The 18,355-nt window shown below is 41.9% G+C and overlaps 1 protein-coding gene across 6 annotated transcripts in view; it reads left to right on the top strand.

Moving 5' to 3' along the window:
- The window catches only part of ELMO1 (engulfment and cell motility 1), a 545,925-nt gene that overhangs the window by 256,493 nt on the left and 271,077 nt on the right, over positions 1-18,355 (top strand). For all 6 annotated transcript variants that reach the window (XM_060633905.3, XM_060633903.3, XM_078440523.2 and 3 more), the window contains one exon: positions 14,461-14,565. In XM_060633905.3, the coding sequence (XP_060489888.2) occupies positions 14,461-14,565 (105 nt within the window). The remainder of the gene's footprint in view (positions 1-14,460; positions 14,566-18,355) is intronic.

Raw genomic sequence — 18,355 nt, 5'->3', positions numbered from 1 at the left:
TTTTCCTTCCCTTCCCCCATGGGTTTCTGTTATGTTTCTCAGGATCCACATAAGAGTGAAACCATATGGTATCTGTCTTTCTCTGTATGGCTTATTTCACTTAGCATCACACTCTCCAGTTCCATCCATGTTGCTACAAAAGGCCATATTTCATTTTTTCTCATTGCCACGTAGTATTCCATTGTGTATATAAACCACAATTTCTTTATCCATTCATCAGTTGATGGACATTTAGGCTCTTTCCATAATTTGGCTATTGTTGAGAGTGCCACTATAAACATTGGGGTACAGGTGCCCCTATGCATCAGTACTCCTGTATCCCTTGGATAAATTCCTAGCAGTGCTATTGCTGGGTCATAGGGTAGGTCTATTTTTAATTTTCTGAGGAACCTCCACACTGCTTTCCAGAGCGGCTGCACCAATTTGCATTCCCACCAACAGTGCAAGAGGGTTTCTGTTTCTCCACATCCTCTCCAGCATCTATAGTCTCCTGATTTCTTCATTTTGGCCACTCTGACTGGCGTGAGGTGGTATCTGAGTGTGGTTTTGATTTGTATTTCCCTGATAAGGAGCGACGTTGAACATCTTTTCATGTGCCTGTTGGCCCTCCGGATGTCTTCTTTAGAGAAGTGTCTATTCATGTTTTCTGCCCATTTCTTCACTGGGTTATTTGTTTTTCGGGTGTGGAGTTTGATGAGCTCTCTATAGATTTTGGATACTAGCCCTTTGTCCGATGTGTCATTTGCAAATATCTTTTCCCATTCCGTTGGTTGCCTTTTAGTTTTGTTGGTTGTTTCCTTTGCTGTGCAGAAGCTTTTTATCTTCATAAGGTCCCAGTAATTCACTTTTGCTTTTAATTCCCTTGCCTTTGGGGATGTGCCGAGTAAGAGATTGCTACGGCTGAGGTCAGAGAGGTCTTTTCCTGCTTTCTCCTCTAAGGTTTTGATGGTTTCCTGTCTCACATTCAGGTCCTTTATCCATTTTGAGTTTATTTTTGTGAATGGTGTGAGAAAGTGGTCTAGTTTCAACCTTCTGCATGTTGCTGTCCAGTTCTCCCAGCACCATTTGTTAAAGAGACTGTCTTTTTTCCATTGGATGTTCTTTCCTGCTTTGTCAAAGATGAGTTGGCCATACGTTTGTGGGTCTAGTTCTGGGGTTTCTATTCTATTCCATTGGTCTATGTGTCTGTTTTTATGCCAATACCATGCTGTCTTGATGATGACAGCTTTGTAGTAGAGGCTAAAGTCTGGGATTGTGATGCCTCCTGCTTTGGTCTTCTTCTTCAAAATTACTTTGGCTATTCGGGGCCTTTTGTGGTTCCATATGAATTTTAGGATTGCTTGTTCTAGTTTCGAGAAGAATGCTGGTGCAATTTTGATTGGGATCGCATTGAATGTGTAGATAGCTTTGGGTAGTATTGACATTTTGACAATATTTATTCTTCCAATCCATGAGCAGGGAATGTCTTTCCATTTCTTTATATCTTCTTCAATTACCTGCATAAGCTTTCTATAGTTTTCAGCATACAGATCTGTTACATCTTTGGTTAGATTTATTCCTAGGTATTTTATGCTTCTTGGTGCAATTGTGAATGGGATCAGTTTCTTCATTTGTCTTTCTGTTGCTTCATTGTTAGTGTATAAGAATGCAACTGATTTCTGCACATTGATTTTGTATCCTGCAACTTTGCTGAATTCATGTATCAGTTCTAGCAGACTTTTGGTGGAGTCTATCGGATTTTCCATGTATAATAGCATGTCATCTGCAAAAAGCGAAAGCTTGACTTCATCTTTGCCAATTTTGATGCCTTTGATTTCCTTTTGTTGTCTGATTGCTGATGCTAGAACTTCCAGCACTATATTAAACAACAGCGGTGACAGTGGGCATCCCTGTCGTGTTCCTGATCTCAGGGAAAAAGCTCTCAGTTTTTCCCCGTTGAGGATGATGTTAGCTGTGGGCTTTTCATAAATGGCCTTTATGATCTTTAAGTATGTTCCTTCTATCCCGACTTTCTCAAGGTTTTTTATTAAGAAAGGGTGCTGGATTTTGTCAAAGGCCTTTTCTGCATCGATTGACAGGATCATATGGTTCTTCTCTTTTTTTTTGTTAATGTGATGTATCACGTTGATCGATTTGCGAATGTTGAACCAGCCCTGCATCCCAGGAATGAATCCCACTTGATCATGGTGAATAATTCTTTTTATATGCTGTTGAATTCGATTTGCTAGTATCTTATTGAGAATTTTTGCATCCATATTCATCAGGGATATTGGCCTGTAGTTCTCTTTTTTTACTGGGTCTCTGTCTGGTTTAGGAATCAAAGTAATACTGGCTTCATAGAATGAGTCTGGAAGTTTTCCTTCCCTTTCTATTTCTTGGAATAGCTTGAGAAGGATAGGTATTATCTCTGCTTTAAATGTCTGGTAGAACTCCCCTGGGAAGCCATCTGGTCCTGGACTCTTCTTTGTTGGGAGATTTTTGATAACCGATTCAATTTCTTCGCTGGTTATGGGTCTGTTCAAGCTTTCTATTTCCTCCTGATTGAGTTTTGGAAGAGTGTGGGTGTTTAGAAATTTGTCCATTTCTTCCAGGTTGTCCAATTTGCTGGCATATAATTTTTCATAGTATTCCCTGATAATTGTTTGTATCTCTGAGGGATTGGTTGTAATCATTCCATTTTCATTCATGATTTTATCTATTTGGGTCATCTCCCTTTTCTTTTTGAGAAGCCTGGCTAGAGGTTTGTCAATTTTGTTTATTTTTTCAAAAAACCAACTCTTGGTTTCGTTGATCTGCTCTACAGTTTTTTTAGATTCTATATTGTTTATTTCTGCTCTGATCTTTATTATTTCTCTTCTTCTGCTGGGTTTAGGCTGCCTTTGCTGTTCTGCTTCTATTTCCTTTAGGTGTGCTGTTAGATTTTGTATTTGGGATTTTTCTTGTTTCTTGAGATAGGCCTGGATTGCAATGTATTTTCCTCTCAGGACTGCCTTCGCTGCATCCCAAAGCGTTTGGATTGTTGTATTTTCATTTTCGTTTGTTTCCATGTATATTTTAATTTCTTCTCTAATTGCCTGGTTGACCCACTCATTCGTTAGTAGGGTGTTCTTTAACCTCCATGCTTTTGGAGGTTTTCCAGACTTTTTCCTGTGGTTGATTTCAAGCTTCATAGCATTGTGGTCTGAAAGTATGCATGGTATAATTTCAATTCTTGTAAACTTATGAAGGGCTGTTTTGTGACCCAGTATATGATCTATCTTGGAGAATGTTCCATGTGCACTCGAGAAGAAAGTATATTCTGTTGGCTTTGGGATGCAGAGTTCTAAATATATCTGTCAAGTCCATCTGATCCAATGTATCATTCAGGGCCCTTGTTTCTTTATTGACTGTGTGTCTAGATGATCTATCCATTTCTGTAAGTGGGGTGTTAAAGTCCCCTGCAATGACCACATTCTTATCAATAAGGTTGCTTATGTTTATGAGTAATTGTTTTATATATCTGGGGGCTCGGGTATTTGGCGCATAGACATTTATAATAGTTAGCTCTTCCTGGTGGATAGACCCTGTGATTATTATATAATGCCCTTCTTCATCTCTTGTTACAGCCTTTAATTTAAAGTCTAGTTTGTCTGATATAAGTATGGCTACTCCAGCTTTCTTTTGGCTTCCAGGAGCATGATAAATAGTTCTCCATCCCCTCACTCTCAATCTAAAGGTGTCCTCAGATCTAAAATGAGTCTCTTGTAGACAGCAAATAGATGGGTCTTGTTTTTTTATCCATTCTGTACCCTATGTCTTTTAGTTGGCGCATTTAATCCATTTACATTCAGTGTTATTATAGAAAGATATGGGTTTAGAGTCATTGTGATGTCTGTATGTTTTATGCTTGTAGTGATGTCTCTGGTACTTTGTCTCACAGGATCTCCCTTAGGATCTCTTGTAGGGCTGGTTTCGTGGTGACAAATTCCTTCAGTTTTTGTTTGTTTGGGAAGACCTTTATCTCTCCTTCTATTCTAAATGACAGACTTGCTGGATAAAGGATTCTCGGCTGCATATTTTTTCTGTTTAGCACACTGTAGATATCGTGCCAAGCCTTTCTGGCCTGCCAAGTTTCAAAGGAGAGATCAGTCACAAGTCTTATAGGTCTCCCTTTATATGTGAGGGCACGTTTATCCCTTGCTGCTTTCAGAATTTTCTCTTTATCCTTGTATTTTGCCAGTTTCACTACGATATGTCGTGCAGAAGATCGATTCAAGTTACGTCTGAAGGGAGTTCTCTGTGCCTCTTGGATTTCAATGCCTTTTTCCTTCCCCAGTTCAGGGAAGTTCTCAGCTATAATTTGTTCAAGTACCCCTTCAGCACCTTTCCCTCTCTCTTCCTCCTCTGGGATACCAATTATGCGTATATTATTTTTTTTTAGTGTATCACTTAGTTCTCTAATTTTCCCCTCATATTCCTGGATTTTTTTATCTCTCTTTCTTTCAGCTTCCTCTTTCTCCATAACTTTATCTTCTAGTTCACCTATTCTCTCCTCTGCCTCTTCAAGCCGAGCCATCGTGGATTCCATTTTGTTTTGCATTTCGTTTAAAGCGTTTTTCAACTCCTCGTGACTGTTCCTTAGTCCCTCGATCTTTGTGGCAAGAGATTCTCTGCTGTCCTGTATACTGTTTTCAAGCCCAGCGATTAATTTTATGACTATTATTCTAAATTCACTTTCTGTTATATTATTTAAATCCTTTTTGATCAGTTCATTAGCTGTTGTTATTTCCTGGAGATTCTTCTGAGGGGAATTCTTCCGTTTGGTCATTTTGGAGAGTCCCTGGCGTGGTGAGGACCTGCAGTGCACTTCCCCTGTGCTGTGGTGTATACCTGGAGTTAGTGGGCGGGGCCGCAGTCCGACCCGATGTCTGCCCCCAGCCCACTGCTGGGGCCACAGTCAGACTGGTGTGTGCCTTCTCTTCCCCTCTCCTAGGGGCGGGATTCACTGTGGGGTGGCGTGTCCCGTCTGGGCTACTTGCACACTGCCAGGCTTGTGTTGCTGGGGATCTGGCGTATTAGCTGGGGTGGGTAGGCAAGGTGCACGGGGGCTGGAGGGGCAGGCTTAGCTCGCTTCTCCTTAGGTGATCCACTTCAGGAGGAGCCCTGTGGCAGCGGGAGGGAGTCAGATCCGCTGCCGGAGGTTTGGCTCCGCAGAAGCACAGAGTTGGGTGTTTGCGCGGAGCGAGCAAGTTCCCTGGCAGGAACTGGTTCCCTTTGGGATTTTGGCTGGGGGATGGGCGGGGGAGATGGCGCTGGCGCCTTTGTTCCCCGCCAAGCTGAGCTCTGCCGTCCAGGGGCTCAGCAGCTCTCCCTCCCTTTGTCCTCCAGCCTTCCCGCTTTCCGAGCAGAGCTGTTAACTTATGACCTCCCAGACGCTAAGTCGCGCTTGCTGTCGGAACACAGTCTGTCCGGCCCCTCCGCTTTTGCCAGCCAGACTCGGGGGCTCTGCTTGGCCGGCGAGCCGCCCCTCCGCCCCGGCTCCCTCCCGCCAGTCCGTGGAGAGCGCACCGCCTCGCCGCCCTTCCTACCCTCTTCCGTGGGCCTCTAGTCTGCGCTTGACTCCGGAGACTCCCTTCTGCTAATCTTCTGGCGGTTTTCTGGGTTCTTTAGGCAGGTGTAGGTGGAATCTAAGTGATCGGCAGGACGCGCTGTGAGCCCCGCGTCCTCCTACGCCGCCATCTTCCGGAACCCCCCCATTTCTCCTTTTAGAATACTGGTTAAGAACATGAGTTCTGGAGGCACCTGGGTGGCTCAGTGGGTTGAGCATCAGACTCTTGATTTCAGCTCAGGTCGTGATCCCAGGGTCGTGGAATAAAGCCCCACATTGGGTTCCACACTGAGGTGGAGCCTGTTTCAGATTCTTTCTCTCTCTTTCTCTCTCTTTCCCTCCCTCTGCCCCTCTCCCCTGCTCGAGTGCTTTCTCTCTAAAAGAAAAAAAAAAAAAACATGACTGGACTATTGGGTACAAATCCTAGCAAGATGGTTGTATGTATGTACATGGCAAGATACTTAACATCACTATGCTTCTGTTTCTTCATTTTTAAAGTGGGCATAAGAATTCTACTTATTCTGTTGCGGAAAAGAGACCATAGTCTTCCAAATTTTAAAGCCAGACTTTGCCATTTATGAGAGCTGTATCGAAGAGAGGAAGAACACGTACCAGCCACAATCCAGGGTCCTAACAGATGAAAATTGCAGGCAGGCTTCTATATCCGAGTATATCAAAGGCCCACTGCAAGGTTTGTCTGTGGTTAGGAGGGGAGAAGGGGCCCAAAGACACTAGGGTGGGGCATTGAGTCATGAGTTTAAGACTACTGAAAACATTCTTTTCAACATAATAGAATTTGTCCTTGGGAATCTTGAAAATAATTAACCATATTTATCCAGGTAAGTAAAGCATGGAACATTTACAAAGGAGCCATGGTGTTGTCTAGGGAGCAAAAACATTTACATTTATTTTTTAGTTGAGCTTTCTTTTTAACTTTTGTTAAGAAGGAGGGACTGATTTTCTTAACTCAAAGGGTTGCCTTGAGGACAAAATGCATAGAATAGAGGTAGGCTAAGTCTTTTTGTAAAAGGCCAGGTAGGAAATATTTTAGGCTTTGCAGGCCATATTCAAAAGCAGCCACAGAATATGTAAATAAATGAACATGGCTGTGTTCCAACAAAGCTTGCTTTATGTGTTGAAATTTGAATTTCATGTAATTTTCACATGTCACAATTATTATTCCTCTTTTGATTAAAAACAAGATTCAAAACTTCCTTTAAACTCACAACCGTGCAAATGTAAGTGGTGGCATGTGGAGGTTCCTCAAAAAATTGAAAATAGAACTACCCTACGACCCAGCAATAGCACTACTGGGAATTTACCCAAGGGATATAGGAGTGCTGATGCACAGGGGCACATCTATCACAATGTTTATAGCAGTACTCTCAACAATAGCCAAATTATGGAGAGAGCCTAAATGTCCATCAACTGATGAATGGATAAAGAAGATGTGGTTTATATATACAATGGAATGCTACTTTGCAATGAGAAAGAATGAAATCATGCCATTTTCAGCAACGTGGATAGAATTGGAAGGTGTTATACTGAGTGAAATAAGTCAGAGAAGGGCAGATATCATATGTTTTCACTCATATGTGGATCTTGAGAAACTAAACAGAAGACGTGGGGGAATGGAGGAGGGGAAATAGTTACAGAGAGGGAGGGAGGCAAACCACAAGAGACTCTTAAATACAGAGAACAAACTGAGGGTTGATGGGGGAGTGGGAGAGAGGGGAAAATGGGTGATGGGCATGGAGGAGGGCACTTGTTGGGATGAGCGCTTTGTGTTGTATGTAAGCGATGAGCCACGAGAATCTACCCCCAAAACCAAGAGCACATGTACACACTGTATGCTAGCCAATTTGACAATAAATTATATTATAAATAAATAAATAAATAAATAAATAAATAAATATTTAAAAAAAAAAAAGTAAGAGGTGGACCCAATTTGGCCCCTGGGCTGTCATAACCTCTGGCTCCGTATAGCCCTTGGCACCCACTAAGTACTGTGTGTGTTAGCTGCTGCCCCCACAATTAGAGTTGTTATCGCCACCATCACCATCTCTATTCTAGGGCTGTGCAGTGCTGGCCCTGGAGGAGGCCAGGGTGGCAGCACACAGCCCTTGCCTCCCTTTGACCTCCTGGGAATCCGTCTGTAGCAGCTGTGGCTTCATCAGCACTTGGCTCCATCATGGCAAAGAGCTGCCTCCCAAAGGCTGCTTGGAGAGTTGTGCTGGAATCCAGGGAAACAGGCTTCCTGACCGATGAGCTAGGGCTGCTCTGGGGCTGTGGTAGCACACGTTCTGTGTCCTCTGGTGGACCTTTCCCCTGTGCTCTTCCTGGGTGAAGAGGAGAGATGGAGAAACCCGCTCTACATGGCTGGTGCTAGTTCATGCCCTGTTTTAAAGCGACAAAGGAGAAGAGAAAAGGGGGTTCTGAACAAAGTGGTAAAAAAAAAAAACGAGCCGGAATTGGAGGGAAGAACCAGTAGGGAGTCACTAGTGTGAGCCACGGTGCTTGGATTGTTCAGAATCCTGTGTGCTCAGCTCCATAGAAAAATTGCAGATATCTTTATAAACCTTGACAGCATTACTTCATTATTCATGAAGGCTTTTTTTTTAAACCATAACCAGCTTCATTTTAAAGGGAATTTATTCTCAAGGCATTTTTAATTGAGTTTTTATGGTAATTCTTTGTGTTGACTGTTGAATCAACATTCCAAATAAACTATTCACGCTTATCCTTTTATTCAGCGAGTCTCGCCTCTGCCTGTTCAAAATGAAGTGAGAGGAAACCCAGATTTTTCTGAATTGTACACATAGCAGTGCATGGCTTTTTCTGACCTCTTAAGAGTCATTTTTAACTAAGTAAATTTGCATTAAATCCTGAATTTTTGGTGTGATCTTCCATTGTGTGCACGTATGGGTTTATTTATGAGTGTGTATGTACATGTGTGTGTGTATGTGTGTATTTCAAAAAACGTGTATTGTAAAGACTTTGGATAACTCCCGAGATGGAGACTTTTTGAAGGCAAGTAGTATTTCATTTCATTGATTTATTGTTATTATTTTTAAAAATTGTTTTATTTTAAGGGGCACCTGGGTGGCTCAGTTGGTTAAGCATCGAACTCTTGATTTTGGCTCAGGTCATGATTTCGCGGTTCACGAGTTAGAGCCCCATGTCAGGCTCTGTGCTGACAGTGTGGGGTCTGCTTGGGATTCTCTCTCTCTCCCTGTCTCTTTCTGCCCCTCCCCCACTTGCACTCTCTGTCTCTCTCAAAAATGAGTAAAGAAACAAAAAATATTTTAATTCAAGTATAGTCAACAAACAGTGTTATATTAGTTTTAGGTGTACAACAGAGATATTCAAAGACTATTTCATTTTAAATCCATCTTTGGATGAAGCAGATCATGTCAGACCCCTCGTGCCTTGCATAGTCATAGATGACAATGTTATTTGATGAGAGGGAGAATGAAGCAGGGGCTGTGAGGCATCGGGAGGTCCTTGTCTACAATCCTCTGACCTTTGGTTGTCCCCACAGCACTCTTCCTGTACACTCAGCCCTTGTTTCAGTATTTCTAAGGACAGGAACTTCTCAGCTAATCCTGTTTTCTTTTAGCTTCACAGAATAATATTCATCCTTCAGATGCCTGCAGACAGAGGTAATAGTTCAACCCACAATGCCCATCCCACCTCCAACACCACACCACACAACCCTTTCTCTTCTCCCCGTGCTAAATATCTGAAGTCTCCCCCACCCCCCAACCTTTCTGATATGCCTTATGTTTAGACATTTTTGCTTTTCTCTGGCCACTTTTCTATGCACAGTTTCCCATGTGTCAGGAGCTGGCTCGCTGTGTGTGTGCTAGAAGCGTGTGCCTATGTGCCAGATGTGCCCTGACTTGGGCCCAGTCTGTGCAACCTCCTTTGTTCTTCTTGTTGTGCTCCTTTTGTGGGTTAATGAAACCCAGTGTGTGAGATACTTCTGACTGCCATGGGAAATTGACTCTTCTTGGACTTACTGCCAACTCTAACTCCTCGTTCATGGTAATATCAATGGTCTTGAACTCTCCTAGGATTCAGAACAGTTCCCGGGAGGGGGCACGTTTAGTGGTTTCAGGTGGTCCTAGAGCTCAGTTGAATCAGGGTCCATCATCTGAATGATGAGGGTGGCCTTCTCAAACCAGGGGAAGTGGCCAGGTTGAAGGGCAGAAGGGCAGGAGGCAGCAGGTCAGGGAACAGAGTGACAGAGGCCAGCAGAGGTATTAGAGAGGGCAGGTAAGGAGAAGAGAATGTGCAGCTGAAAGGGAGTTACAGTGGGGAAGCGAGGTAGTTCAGGATCTGCTGTCCTGAACTCTTAGCATCTTACTGGGTGTTTCTTCCATGCAGATCTTTTGTGTTTTACTTAAAAGAATCAAATTTTAATGATGAGGAGCTGGACTCTGATGAATTATTCATAAGCCAGATTTCCCTCATTCTGTAGATATGTGCTTGAATTTTTTAAAAAAAATTTTTTACAGGACTTTACATTTTTGTGATTAAACTTCTCGCTAATGGGGCCTATCTTCCTATTCTCCAAAGACCTTTCGAACCTAAATAGGAAAAAAAGCTACAGAACTGAAGTGGTGACTGCCACTTACTAGCCATGATCTTGCATAAGTCAGGGGTTCTGACCCTCATCTGTAGGAAAAGCTAGATAACGTTGACCTCATTCATTATACTTCCCTCACTGGGTAGTCAGGAAGATTAAATGAAATCTCACATTTGGAGTGCCTGGCATGATGCCCACCAGTACCAGTCCCAGCTGGTCACAGTTATTTTTCTGCTCCTCAGCGTATTTGCCATCTTGCCCGCTTGTAAGGCAGATTTGATAGGGCGTCTTCTCTGTATTCATCCCAACTATTGAGAATTTAATGGAGAGAGACCAGGGCCAGGATCCATAGATTTCTAGAAGCTGCTTCTAACTTTTTGGAACATTTGTTTATGTTGGGGGTCACAAAGTCAGATGCCGTTGAGAGCCCCCTTAGATAAATATGTGAAGTAGCCAAGTGATAGAGCTGTGGGGCCTCCATGACCCCCCCCAGAGCAGGCATTTCAATAAAGTCTCTGCCTAACCAAACACTTGGTACAGGGAATCCAGGTTCCAACTCCATTGGCCGGTGGATATAAGTCCCTCAAACACTCTTGCATTGGGTTACTGTGACTTTAGAGCAGTGGTTCTCAAAATATGGCCTAGCAACCATCAGCAATGCCTGGGACCTTCTATGAATGCAAATTCTCGGGCCTTACCCCAGACATATTGAATCAGCAACGGGGGCAAGGGATGGGCAGCAATCTGTTTGAACAGACCCTCTAGGAGATTCTGATCATTCTCAAATTTGAGACCCACTGATTTAGGAACATGCTCTCAACCCTGGCTGGACATTGGAATCATCTGGGGAGCTTTAAAAATCTAGTTGCTTTGTTCCTACCCCCAGAGTTTCTCATTTAACCCACTTGGGGTACAGCCTGGACGCCAGGATTTTTCATCAGGTGTGTCCAGGGTTGATAACTGCACTTCTAGGGAGCCTGTTGTGAGGCTCCTGGGTGAGAGGTGAGGAGTGGGAGGCATGTGGTTTGATAGACCTCCCAAGTAATCTGCTGTACTAGTCAGATTACTTGCAGACCATGACCTTAAACTACCAGCCACACAAAATATCCTTGAGATGGCTTTTTGTAGACTGAATATTCACTCAATGTGATTTGTCTTAAAGGTTGCTTTTAATGCTATATTTGTTCAGCAAACGTAGACACTCGTATAGCACAAATATTAACTCCTAAATTCTCAAAGGCTTTCCCACGATATGCCATCTGGCAAGCATTATTGTAATCATCTCTTTATTATCCACACTAATGAAGGACTAGCATGGCATTGGTAATTGAAAAACACAGATCATTTAAAAATCATTCAGGCTGGTGCCAGCCCTGCTTCCCCAACCAGAAGCATTTGGGAGTAGAAAATATTGACTGATGACAGTTCCCTACCCCCCTGTGGAGGTACCGTTGCATTTTATTTTAGTTAGAAATTTGAGCAATAGAAGAAGCGAGAGGCTTCTAAATTATAATTACTTTTTTCTGAATAAAGGAGTCTGTTTTCTCAATGAGAAGCCAAAGCACAGAGCAGATAAGCATTGAGTATATTTAAAATGCATTGTCCTTTGGAACTAGTGGGTTCAAAGTGTGCTGTAGAAGAAGTTGCATGGGATTTGAGGAATCATTGGATCTGGATTCTAGATCTTATTCTGCTGTATTGCCTGTGTTATTTGAAATGAGCCACTTCAGCCACTAGCAGGGCTCAATGTGTGGTCCCCATCCAGCGGCATCTGCATCACCTGGGAATTTGTTTGGAGATTCAGATTCTCAGACCCACTCCAACCCTTCTGAATCAGAGACTCTGGGTGAGACCTGGAATTGGTGCTTTAACAAGCCTTCCAGGAGATTTGAATGGCTGCTCAAGTTTGAGCATCGCTGCTCTCCACCAGGGCTCAGTTTTCTCATCTATAAAATAATGCTACCAGCCCAGATAATATTTGAAGTCCATTCCAGCTCTCCACTGGCCTTGGTGTATGGCCTGGAACAGGTTGGAAGATTCTCTGTCTTAGACCTTGAACCTTTCCTTGGATGTGTGAATCAAATAATTCAGCCAAAAACCTGGCATGGGGGTAACAGAAGAGAACCAGATCTCTGGGAACTCTGTACCCAAACACCCCATAGAATGCTCACTATAAAGTAAACTGTGCTTTCTTCAACTGGTTAGTACCATTTTCCCAAAGTGAAAATTCCTGGTGCTTCGGAAGGGGAGGCAGACACTACTCCTTTTTCTGGGGGCCGAGAGCTGTCTCATGTGATTCACGGAGCAGCGCTTCTACAGGAACTAACAAATGGCATCTCAGAAGGATGTACAGAGGTACACAGGCTTTGCAGTAAAACAAGGGAAAATTTCAAGCTATTTATCAAAGCTCTTGCAGCTTCCATTTCAAGACAGGTGGAAAAAAATAACATGGAACAAGAAAAGAAAATAAATCTGTATCCAGAGCACCTCATAAATAAGAAAGGAGTTAGGGGAACTGCTGGCCTTGCTAGATTCTCAGAGTATTTTTGTCACAGTTTAGAAAGCTTTCAAATGTTTTGGCAGTATAATTCTTATACTTTTTTCATTCTCAACATTCATGATTGTAGAGTCATTTCATTGGCTATTAAAACCAAAAGAGAAAAAGGAAACAAGCATTTCAAGGAAAGGGAAACTGAGAAAATGATACCTGCAGTTAAGAGAGAAAGAGAGAGAAAGAATGAGCGAGCACTTAGTTCACCCACAAATACAAAAATTTTTTTTTTCATCTAAAATACAGTGATGCTTTATAATTTAGGGCAAGTCAGAGGAAATCAAAGGCAATTTTCTAATTGGCTTTTGTTTAGTAAGAGCCTATTTGTGGGAGACAATAGGGCATGGTTTATTGAGCATGAGAGACTTGGGTCTGTTATGTCTGGGAGGGATAGACAAATTATAGCTTTTATTAAAAAGGATGGATCACAGGCTGGCCCACTTTGCCTGAGCGAATAATTTGATTGAGGAGGACTGAAGTAATTGAGGACCTGCATTGGTCATCTTTGTGAAATCCCTACTGGTGTCCAGTGGACCAATGACATGGCACTAAAATCCTGGTTAAAAGCCTGTACTTGGAGTTCGGATTCTGGCCCAGCCACACACTGGCTCTGAAACTTAGGGTAAGCCACTCAGATGCTCAGCTTGTTTCCTTGTCTTTCAAAGCAAGATAATAATAGAACCTACTTTGTGGGAGTTTTGGGAGGAATCGGAATCGAGTTAGCATATGCAAGGTCCTTTACATAATGCCTGATACGTAGCAGGCATTATTTTACTGGGACTGTTTGTGAAATAGCTGTATGTTTCTTTAAAAGAATCCTAAAAATAAACTCACTATTTCTTAACTGTAAGACCTCTTGAGAGCAGCAGTGCTGTATCTGATACCCTCAGTGTGATTGATAGGAGGCTTCGAGAGGATGCTGGGATCACAATTCAAACAAGACTGATGACCCTTGAGCCGTGGGGACCTTCTGCCTGGACAGCTTCACTGACATATCTTTGGGGGGTTGTTCGAACTGGATTCAGAGGAGCTAATTTTCGTCATTTGATTTCCTTTTCCTGTGTTTATTTTTGGAATGGACTCAGACCAATGCTAGAAATAGGTCTGAAGTAAATGTCATGTTTTCCTCTCATATTTGGCATACTCTCCTTTGTTGGCCAGAACGTGTTCATGGCAGCTAATATTGATTAGCCTACATTTTTCTCAAATAAACTTTTTTCAGGCTATGTAAAGTCTAAATGCTAGCAGTACCAAAATAAATGCATTCAACTTATAAACCAGTGGTAGAGAACAAAGTAGGAACAAAAGCATGCTGAGACATATTGTCCAAACAAGACATCGCCTGCTCTGCCAAATCAAAGCTGTGAGGCCCTGGGCAAGTTTCTCATCTCATCTGAGTGGCAGTGGCCCATCCATACAGGGGGGCTAATAATAATGCCTATTGCCTGTTTATTAGATAATCCATGTGAAACACAAACTAGTGCTAGCCCTCAGAAATTACTCGGCCGATACCAACATTTTAAATGTTATTTCTGTCTATGAAAATCTAATGTATCAAAGTCAAAATGATAAATTTATGTAGGTTCACATGAAGATAAAAAATGTCATCCTACTTGATTATTTGGAGCTGGGCTGGTGGTACTTTGGTCTTGAGAAGAGAAACCAGACTTCTGGTGGTTGGTGAAATCTGCTGAAGAATTAACCTGATCAAACATTTTGTTTTAACCACAGAATCATGTCAACCCTGCCATGGACTTTACCCAGACCCCTCCTGGGATGTTAGCCCTGGACAATATGCTGTACTTTGCCAAGCACCACCAGGATGCCTACATCCGGGTAAGCATGTAGCACCTTTTAGTTGATGTAGGTCTCCTACTGACTTTGAATTTCAGACTTACAGATATGGAGTGGGTTACCTTTAGATGTGTGTCTCCAGTTTTTTGCCTTTCATCACTCAGTAAGTATTAAAATTAAATGAAATCACTAGGGGCCCTGAAATCAGGATTTTTAACTTTTAAATGTTCTCACATGATGACATCTAAAAAAAAAAAACACACAATAGTTACCGGAAAATGATGTCTTATATAGTTCAGCAGTGAATTATGACAAAAATTCTTAGACTTAAATAACAATAAAGAGAAATGAACCATCTACTCAAAACTTGCACAATCCCAACTTTAGCAAAGATCCCTTAGGCTTATTCTGCTTTTTGCAAAAGAGACCAAGGATTCTCTCTGGTTCTGTTTCCGTTCAATCCAATGCTGGAGACACAATAAGATAAACAAAAAGAAAGAAAAGAATGGGAGAGATGGGGAGGGAAAAGAAATGCCTTCTCTCCTATTTCTTAACAAACTAGTGAAACTCCAGCTACCAGGAGAAACTCCTTTGTGGGTGAGGCATAAGGAAGCTAGAAGATGCCAACTGCTGAGTGGGCAGTGCAGGTGTGGGAAGGGCTAAATGTGAAAGAACAGGAGCCTAGGGACAGTGACATAGGGCTGCTCCACTGGATGCACTGTTGGTGCTGACACCTATCCCGTGTCCACAGGGAGAGGAGTCCAGATTCAGCGACGGGGAGGCATCCTCATCCAAGGCTGAGATGGGGGAAGATATGAATAAATGTGACAAGAGAATTGGTGAATAAAATTAAAATTATGATTAGATCTCAGCTTAGAAAATTTTTGATGAGTGTATTGCCTAATGCAGAAAGAATAAGGCTGACACTAGAATAAGATGAGTCTTTACTCTGACATTCTGTGTTGGATCCCTCTTGATGGGACTGGCTTTCTGGAGACCGGGGTTCAAGACCTGGCATTATCTAGTGATGTAAATGTGGGCAGTTCCTTTTGTCTAGGCTCAAAGTTCTTCCCCAAACAAGGGAGTGCTACTCCCCCAAGGGGCATTTGGAAATGTGTGTGTGGATTTCAATGCTAGTCACTATGTCAATGGGGTACGACTGGCCAAAACCTATAATACATGGGACAGTCTGCACAGTGAAAAATTGTTCTACCCAGTAGCAGCCCCCTTGAAAAAAGTCATGCCAGGTTCTGAGTTCCCTGCAGGCACTATATTTTAACTTTACGTGTTTTTCTATATATGCAGTTTGACAAGCTTTGATTTATACTGAAATATTCTTTATAATATGATTATGTAAAAGATGTTATGCATTCCTGTGAAAGGTTTGGGATCAGGTGCTTGGTCAGAAATGCAGTCCTTCATAGGAAAATTATTTGCTCATGGAAGTTTAATTTGGCTTATGTGTGTATATATTTATTGCACAGATTCCTTACTAGGAATATAATCTGCACTCACAGTAAGTAAATTAAATATTTTTGAGGTGCCATATAGTATAGCCTTGGAGAGTTGAGTGTGAAAAGGAGAAGCCAAATAGAAGTTGAATTTAGCATTAACTGATTAATGATTGTAGATGAATGTTTCTAAAGTTAGAGTGTATTGATGCTGCGTGCACAGGAAGCCTATGTCTCATGAAAAGTGATTAATGTTTGAAGCCCATTTTCCTCAATGCAGTCTCTAAACTCTTACAAGTAAACTTAATATGTGGCAATCTGAAAGAACTTTACATCTGATAGGTACTTAAAAGAAAAACCTATTTGTAAAGAAAAATGTGGCCCTTTTTGTCCACATCCCCTTTTCTTTACTGATTAGACCATGTCTATATCTGATAATATCTATATTTATACTTCTATAACTAAGATGTCTGTTATTTTCTCAGAAGTGTCACTTTCCTGATATCATCTGACTTTGGGGCATTAAGTCCTTATTGGAAAGCTAAAGCTATTTGCATGAATGACTGGGGTTAGGGGATCGTATAAGGTCCAAGGACTCCTGCAAGGAAGTTTTGGGGGTGACTATGAAAAAAGTTATCATAGTGATAGTGAAATAATAGTATAGATGGTAGAAATAGTCATCCTAGACAGCTAACTAAATTTCGATCTATGAGTTGAATGGTCTCTTCTGAAATACAGAAATAGATTCTTTTTAAAAATAAGTTTATATTTTGATAAAAATTTGCTTTGTTTTTGGCCAGGTAAATCTCCTGTCTGAATACAATTATTCACTTATTATTTATATCTTTCATTCATTAAACTCTTATTCTGTACCTGAATATAGCCTCACCATTCACTTGCTAGTCTGATTTACAGTTGAGATTTTTAAAAGGAATTGTAACACACACATACACACACACACATACAGGCGCATACATATGTATTTCCTCTTTGCCCTTGACACCCCCCCTCCAGCTATCATGTTTCCTCAAACACTATGTATTTGTATTTATGAGTTGTCTTCTTGCCCTCTGTTCTAATTATCTGCCACTCAATTTGAATACTTTGCACCTTTTCAATGAGGCTTCCACTCAGCACTTTCTAGAAACTGTTCTCCTGCCAAATGTAGAACAGCTCCCCCTTCCTCCATTTCATCTGTCCTTCTATTGATACTGGACACTGTTTACCATTGATCAGTTCTTTCTTTTTGCCTGGAGCCAGTATTGTCTGTCTTGGTTCTCTCCTTGTCCATTTCTCTTAGTCTCTCTGGTAGCTTTCTCTCCCTCTGCCTGTCCATCTAATGTACATAATCCCAAGAACTCAACTGTAGACCTTTTTTCTTCTCAGTGACTCAGTCTGCACATGTTTACTGAGTAACTATCAAATGCCCAGCGAGGAGCTAGGTGATGGAGATCCTCAAGGAACATGTCACTCATGAGTCTTGTCGTTGAAGAGTTTACTGTCTAGAGATGGAGAGGCGGGGTGAAGAGTTAAATACCAGGCACTTTCTGAGCTACTTAGAATGTATTCTGATTGGAAAGGAAGGGGATACAGAGGAGAGTCACCAACACAGATGTGGGCGTAAAGTCTGGAAAGCTTCCTGGAGGATGTGGCTTCTGCACTAAGACCACTTGGATAATGCAGTTAATCAGGTGAAGGTCAGAGGGCATGGAGAGCAAGTCTGAGTGGAGGGAAACGTGTAAACAAGCATGTAAAGGTGTGTGCCTTTTTTAGGGAACCAAAAATAGTATAGTATGGCTAAAACAGAGTGGTTAATATGATATGGTTTGAGACACATGTGGGCTAGTTCATTAGGGACCCTAATTAAGATGGGTATTAAGTTGTATTAAGGTGTTCATGCCGTATTAAGGTGTTTGTTTGGGCTTTAGCCTGAAGGAATTGAAGAATTTCTGAAGTGTTTTAAGTAAAGATGATGTAAGTTAATTTTAGAAAAATCATCTTATTGCCAGAAAACAAATGTGAGAAATCAAGACTAGAGACAAAAATAAAAATTGGGAGTAATTTGAACTAAGGTAGTGACAGTGGCACTGGAGAGAAGCGGTTTGAGTGAATTATTTTGGAGCTAAAATAAACTGGACTTTCTCTGAGGAAGAGGAAGAAGAAGAGAAAGATGATTGGCTTGAATGAATGGAAGGAAGGTAGTGCCATTAATGAGACAGAGAGTGCAGATCTGTAGGGGTAGTCATTTGGAGATGCCCAGACCCTTATATGCATGTAGGACATCTGTCCAGCTGGATGTGTCTAGTAGGCAATGAGCTGTGGGCAGGAGAGCTCAAACCCGTGTAGACGCCACATTCTGTATATTCTACATCCTTAAACTT

Source organism: Panthera onca, chromosome A2 (assembly GCF_046562875.1).
Source record: "Panthera onca isolate mPanOnc1 chromosome A2, mPanOnc1 haplotype 2, whole genome shotgun sequence".
Taxonomy (NCBI): Eukaryota; Metazoa; Chordata; class Mammalia; order Carnivora; family Felidae; genus Panthera; species Panthera onca.
The sequence above is the reverse complement of the archived record's forward strand: the minus strand, read 5'-3'. Positions and strand labels throughout refer to the sequence as shown.